General features: G+C 35.4%; 1 protein-coding gene across 1 annotated transcript; it reads left to right on the forward strand.

Annotated features, from left to right (window-relative positions):
• The first annotated feature begins 5170 nt into the window (after positions 1-5170).
• On the forward strand, positions 5171-7366 carry LOC108475546 (pectinesterase-like). The gene is made up of 2 exons (XM_017777522.2): positions 5171-6169; positions 6438-7366. The coding sequence occupies exons 1-2, from the start codon at positions 5272-5274 to the stop codon at positions 7124-7126; spliced, it is 1587 nt and encodes a 528-aa protein (XP_017633011.1). The 5' UTR covers positions 5171-5271; the 3' UTR covers positions 7127-7366.
• The last annotated feature ends 237 nt before the right edge of the window (positions 7367-7603 follow it).

Raw genomic sequence — 7603 nt, forward strand, 5'->3', positions numbered from 1 at the left:
CTCCCTTCCACTATTCTTCTCTTGCCTTGAGCTGCTCAATCCGTAGCTCACAGCCCTGTAGTGCTGCTTCCAACCTTCCAATATCGTGCTTCATTTCCTCGATCTTATTCAAGCTTGCCTTTAACTCGATTGTAAGGTTACGACTTCGATGATGATGAAGAGATCGTCTAAGTTCAGCCACATTAGTTTTTAATCCTTGATTTTCCTTCTCTAGGGCCTGATTACGTGACTGCATCTCTTGGAACTTCTTCTCCCAATACTCGGCTTTGGCTCTTTCTTCCTGAATCTCTTACTGCCACTGCTCTGGAGATCTCCCTAATCTGACCCTTTTCAACGTTACCTGGGCCTTTTTATAGTGCGTATTTAAATCATCTCGATCTTCCTCGATCTTTCTCTTTTCCTTTTTCACTTTCTCGACTTCCATCTTTTGAACATCGACATCGAGACTTAAGCACATTTTTTCCTCTTCGACCTTCTCAATCCTCTTTTCAATCTCTGAATTCTTTCTCTCGAACTTTTTCTTCATAACCTCCAACTCTGATGGAATCACTCGTAAGCTCTCCTCTAATGATCGAGCCACTTCCAAAATTAGCCTAGGGACATTATCATTGACTCTCCTACTAAACCACCCTTTATACTCAAGGATTGACGTCGAGCCTTCGGTCAAGATCTTCATACAGAAAGGCTCCTTCCAAGCCTCAGAAATCTCTCGTATCTTCTTCTTATAGTGATCTCCTTTATAAGAGAAATCACTTTGAGCTAGACCCTGTGTAACCGGTATAAACTGCCTCGCTCTATATTGCCTTAGAACAAGCAATGGTGCATATCCAACAACTCCCCAAATTCCTGGCAAAGGGACCCAATCAAAACTGCCACAGCGGTAAAGGACTTCACTAGGAACCAACTAAGGAGCCTTCCACATAACATCTTCCTCTCGAAGATTCTGAAGAATATCTATCCACCTCTCTTCTGAAATGTCATCTCTCCTAGGCATGTCTCATCGCTTCTTTTAAGGAGAATAACCCTCAAAGAATACTCGGCAAAGAACTTTATCAAGCTTCCAAAAATGACTGTGGAACCAAACCAACAGCAACTGTGCACATCAAATGAATCTACCTTCGCCGGCTCTCCGACATGCACTCAAAGATCTAAATATCTCAGCTAGGATTGCTGGTACCGGTGTATTATGCTTACCAACGCGATCGAACAAATCCGTGACTGCCTCATCTATGTGCCCCAACGCCTTCGGGAAAATCACCATGCCGTAAATACTCAAAGCTAAGACATCGACCATTTTCTTTACATCTGGATGTGTCAATATCAAATCTCTCAAAACGGCCCATGGAACGCACTTACTATCACCCTTTTGTTGTATACGAGCTACAACCCACTGCTCACTCATCCCAGTAATCATCACCAGCTTCTTTGCAAAAGTTGGAAGACTAGCAGGCCTAACATAAGCCTTGTGACCCTGAATCCTCGGGCAACGCAGGAAAGTCGTATACTCCTCCAAAGTAGGTACAAGATCAACATCACCAAATGTAAAGCAACTATAAACAGGGTTCCAGAACTGTACCATAGCTCGAAACAAGTGCCTATCTACTTTGACATCTAACAAATAGAAAAGGTCTCCATAATTCTGATAGAAAAACTGCTTAGCCTTGTCATCCCATTGGGCCCAAATGTCTCTCAACTCTTGAAACTCATTCTGCGTCGAATTGATATGGGTGAAGTCCCATAACTCTGATGTATGCCCCTCAGAAACACTATCTCCTTTTTTTAACTGGGTTTTCTCTGACCAGGTACAGACAAAGGCATTGTCCTCCACTTTATCAAGATATTCGTTCCCCATTACAGAAGTTTCTAACTCAGAAATCGAATCGTGAATCGATATCTTTGAATTTTGAATGACATGCAATGATAGCAAAATAAAATAGGTCAGTATCATATATATAAAAAATGATAAACAAGTACTTACAAAGGTAGCTTACTAAAGGCTATCACTATTTTCCTAGGGTAACTCTTTAAAGTTCACTATATGAGTTTTAGCTCTAAAGCGTGGTACTGAACCAACAGATTCCTTAGTCTTCACCCATTATAGGCTCATATAGACCAAGTTCAGTTCAGGGGGACACATTTCCCTATGGCCATACGGAGATGAAAATCTCATGAAGACATAGGTACAGTATCCTGGAAGCAATCCACTAGCTCATACGAAGGTGAAAACCTTACGAAAGCGTAGCTTCTCACTCCCACTTAAGGGTGTGACCACAACAGTCATGCAAATGCAATGTACGGCAATAAGGTAACAAACATATGCAGCAAACACATGTAAAAAGGATCCAATTTTAAATTTTCCAACCTTCCGACATTAAGACAGAATATACTCAATTTCTTGGCTTGACTCTCTTAAGTCCCCAGCGGAGTCGCCAAGCTGTCGAAACCATTTTTTAAAGGGATGTTTGAAAAATGGGGATCGACTTTTGAAAAACGAAAACAGGAGTCGCCACCAACCTTTTTAGGTGTGATTGGATCACCTTATAAAATGTTTTAGTCTACGAAAATTAAGAAAACATGTTCGGGAGTCGGTTATGTACGAGGAAGAATTAGCACCCTCGCAACGCCCAAAATTGGTACCAAATTGAATAGTTTTCTGTCTTAATGTCAAAAATTTGAAAGGATTTAAAAATAGGATCCCTTTTTTAAAATCAAAATTATTTAAGTTGAAAAATCGAGATTCCTTAGCTCGAAAGAATACAAACATCACATCCAAAGATGATAGGACACGATATTCTTAAACTCTGAATCGAAATCATCTCGTGATTTACAAAATCTATTTAGAAGGATACTTTAGGCATTTAGACAAACAGAAATCGCAACTCAAAGCATGTTAGGGCACTATTTCCTAATTCCTAAATCTGAAAAACATTGCCTCATTTTAGAAAAACTTTTGGATAAAATATGAAAATTAAATGAAATATATTTTTTAAAATAATGATTTGAGTAAAATTTAAAAATAATTTACTAAGAGTAATACTAAAAAAAATTAAAAATGAAAGAGTTTGATATGATACTAAAATTATTAAAAATTAAAATATATAAAAAAATCAGGAAACATGGATTAAATTAAAATAAAAGGGTTGAAAAACGAATATGAACAAAGAATAAAATAAGAACAAACCGTAGAAAATAAGAACGTAAGAGGGAGAGAATTTTGAGTGAAAGCTCTCAAAATTTTGTATTGTTTCCCAAAACTCCAGTGTCTTTACAATGAAGGGAGAGGCCTCTATTTATAGTTGAACCTCCTCAAATCCAACGGTACAAATCAATTACATCAACGGGTAAGATTAAAAGGTATCTACAAATTAAATCTCTAAGATTACAAAATCATATCTTCTAAAATTGCATATCATATCTAAGATTGCAATCATATCTAATATTGTATCATATCTAAGATTGCATATCATATCTAAGATTGCATATCATTGAAGATTATATTTCCATATGAGTGAAGCTTGTAGATGGACCTTAAATCTTTTCAAGTAATGGGCCATTTCGATCGGGCCAAATTATATTTGTAATTCTAGACTGAACTTAGACTTTGTTTTTTTGGTTTATTATTTTATTTTTGGACTTAATTCGGGCCGGGCAAAATTGAGTGTCTACATAAGAGTAATATCAATTACATTGATCATAATTGATTCGAGTTTGTTTTTTATTTTTATTTTTATTTTTATATTTATTTTTGTTTTTATTTTAAATTTATTTTGATAAAATAAACTTTATTTTATGTATTTTGAATATTATTTGATAAATATTCAAAGTTTTTTCATAAATATTTTTAAAATAAATAAAAATCAATAACTTTTATATTTTTTAAATTTGTATAAAAATTTAAGTTATTGTTACTATTTTAAATGTAAAATAATAATTAATTTTAATTTTAAATCAAATAAATAAAAATTCAACTTGAGTTTAGTAAGCAGAATTTTTAATTTCGTATTTCGTAAACTTCCTAAACATTTCTATTTAAATTTATTTTTAGTTTTTCGGTTTTGGTACTCGGTTGGTGAAAGAAAGGAGTTTGCACTTTAGAGGAGTAGCGGCCAGGATAGGTATACCAAGTGAATATGCTTAAAATCTTTCGTAAAAAATCATGTCTTTTATGTAATTTTTATTTTTTAATTATATTAAACTTATATTATTTGTTAAATCACTTAAAATGGATATAAAAAAGTTAATATCTAGTAAGTTTACTTACATGACATATATTTGAATTGTCATGTCAGCAATTATTTTTTAATTAAAAATAAAAAATTATTAAAATTATGTAAAAAGTGTAAAATTATAAAACATAAATTTAATGTGATCTGATAAATAATGTAAATTTAAGGGTTTAAAAAATAAAAATTAAATAGAGAATAAAATCACTTTCTATAAAATTTGAGGTCAAATAAATGAATATGAAAAAAAATCAAAAGTGGGAAAGGAGTTGGAAAATGAATATTGGTCCCTTTTACAATCTTCTAAAAGGTTAATTTATTTATTACATATGTATGTGTATAGATATATACTTCCAATACGTAGAATGTTCTTAAGTAGGCAAGAAGATTTCTCCTATCAAGAAAACAAATTCAGATTTGTTGATTACAATTAAGGATTTATATGTGAGAATCTTATAAGAACATGAAATTAGAACATAAGATAACAAGTTAAAATAATTTAACTCTTGTAATAAAAGAAGCCTTTTAGACGACATGTTGAAAAAAAAAAAAAACAAAGTAATGGTACACAGACTCACGAGTCCACGTTTAACGTTGTCGAGGGTACAATGACTGCGAGACCAACTTGGAACATTCTTCACTGCTGCTCGCTTATGGGACCAATTTTTAAAGTTAATATATATTAAGGCTTCAAATACTAAGGAGTCAATGTTTTCACCAGTTTATATTTATTTATTTATTAATAAATAAATAATAAACTATGGGTAAAAAGAGATGAAAATGGCAAAACCCAATGAGGCATTCAAAAACAACCATAAATCCCTAAACTTCAAAGGTCACATACGCATCATTGCATGGCCCCATTAGTATTTTGATTTTGACTATTAACCCTAAAAGTTTGATGCATTGTACCGCCAAACTAAGCCATTGCTGCCTCTATATAAACCCCTTTTCCCTCCCTCTCTTTTCACAAAACTCAAAACTTGAAAAACCCTTTGTAAATCTCTAATTAGCTCTTCCTTCCATCTCATAACTTTGAGTGGTCTTCATGGATAAGCTTGTTGTTATCCTAACATTTTTCCTCACCCATTTCTTCATTTTTCCGCTAGGCAACTTCGTCAATGGTACCACCATAACATCCTGTACCCAAACTCCGTACCCTGATGTGTGCAACTTTTACATGGGAAATAGTCTTAATGTTGCAGCAAACCTCGATCAAACCCAATTCTCGTTCCGCGATGTTGCCATTCAGGTGACCCTTAGCCAAGCAGTTCAAGCTCACCAGCTCGTCTCGTCGATGGACTCGAGTTCGTTCGACCAACGAGCCAAGTTAGCTTGGAACGATTGCGTGGAACTTTATGAGGACGCCATTCACCTTCTTAATCTATCCAAGAACACTAAAAATCCAATTGATTCTCAAACCTGGTTAAGTGCAGCAACTGCCAACCAACAAACCTGTCAAAATGGTTTCATTGACTTCAATCTAGCCTCTCATTTACAAACCTTACCATCCATGTTAGGAAACTTTACCAAGTTGATTAGCAATTCTCTAGCCATAAACAAGGCCACCACTGTTACATCCTCTACTTCCCATAGTAACTTCGCTAAACAAGTTGCCAATCGACGCCTACTTTCCGATGGATTTCCGGCTTGGCTTTCGGTTGCCGATAGGAAGCTCTTGCAAACTACCGGTGCACCACCAAAAGCCGATATTGTGGTGGCTCAAGATGGCTCTGGTAACTTTAAGACCATAACGGAAGCTGTGGCAGCAGCTGGTGGAGGCAAAAGAACTGTTATATACGTGAAAGCTGGAGTTTATAAGGAAAATGTGGATATTAAGAGAGCAGCTAAAAATATAATGTTGATTGGGGATGGTATTGATGCCACCATCGTTACCGGTAGCAAGAATGCTCAAACAACAACCACTTTTCGTTCAGCAACTGTTGGTAAGCCCTTTCATGCAACATGCACAAATTTTGTTCAATTAAGTAAAAAAAAAATTTAATAGTAAAAACACAAGTCAATTTTGACAACTTGTTGTCTGTCCCCTATTTCACCAACAATCACTAAAAGTAATGATTAAAAAAATAACAATCATCAAACATTACTTACAACATAACGAACAAATAATAGTAAAAAAAGGTAAATAAACATCCTTTTCTACCTTTTTGACCAACAACTTCATAATTAAGAGTCGTTAATTTCTTCTTTCAGGTGTTTCGGGTGACGGCTTCATAGCTCGTGACATGACCTTCGAGAACACCGCCGGACCCCAGAAACACCAGGCGGTGGCCCTCCGGTCTGGCTCCGATTTCTCGGTTTTCTACCGTTGCAGCTTCAAAGGTTACCAAGATACCTTATACGTATACTCTCAACGCCAATTTTATCGCGACTGCGACATTTATGGAACTGTGGACTTCATATTCGGTGATGCCGTAGCCGTTTTCCAGAGCTGCAACATCTACATCCGTCGACCAATGAGCGGCCAAAAGAACACCGTCACGGCACAAGGGAGAACCGACCAGAATGAGAATACGGGCATAGTCATCCACAATTCACGAGTGACAGCGTCGTCGGATATGAAGGCGGTTCAGGGTTCGTTCAAGAGTTATTTGGGGAGGCCATGGCAGAAATATTCAAGAACTGTGTTCATGAAAAGCAGTTTGGATGGACTGATTGATAGAGAAGGTTGGTTACCATGGAGTGGAAATTTTGCTTTGAGTACTCTTTACTATGCTGAGTATATGAACACCGGTGCTGGAGCAGATACTAGTGGAAGGGTGAAATGGGGTGGATATCATGTTATAGGTGCCACAGAAGCCGCAAAATTCACCGTGGGGGATTTTTTGGCTGGAAATTCTTGGATTCCGGGCACCGGAGTGCCATTTGATGTTGGACTGTGATAATTTTCTTGGTTGGGTTTATTTTTCCCATTTGGAAAATGTAAATAGGAAAGTGACCCAGATGTTGAAATTACTTCGCTTTATAATAGCACGAGTCAGTATACATAGGAGATAGTAATATTATTATATGGTTGAATTTGTCAAAAGTGATTCCAAAAAAATGTCAAGAGTGGAAAAAGAAAATAAAACTGTTGTATAATTGGAATTAATACCATGCGTTTACGTTGGGTTTTTTTTTAATTAATTTTTCGTACAAATTAGAAATATATTTTAAAAGATAATATTAGTGCATGCTTGTATGGTTGTCAATCACACAAAAGCAGAATTTATCATTTCATCAAGCTATTAGGCTAACTATACCAACTTTCACATTTTAAGTTTGAGTTATATTATATTTGTATAAATTGATTAAAGTATTATATTGTATTTTGATTCTTTTATTGAAATATGAGTAAATTATTCCTTATACATTAGATA

Source organism: Gossypium arboreum, chromosome 3, assembly GCF_025698485.1.
Source record: "Gossypium arboreum isolate Shixiya-1 chromosome 3, ASM2569848v2, whole genome shotgun sequence".
Taxonomy (NCBI): domain Eukaryota; kingdom Viridiplantae; phylum Streptophyta; class Magnoliopsida; order Malvales; family Malvaceae; genus Gossypium; species Gossypium arboreum.

Bases quoted from the DNA above. Each gene is read 5' to 3' on its own strand.
- LOC108475546 (XM_017777522.2), top strand. From the start codon at position 5,272: ATGGATAAGCTTGTTGTTATCCTAACATTTTTCCTCACCCATTTCTTC. The intron at 6,170-6,437 runs GTAAGCCCTTTC...TTCTTCTTTCAG, and splicing joins TTTTCGTTCAGCAACTGTTG to GTGTTTCGGGTGACGGCTTC.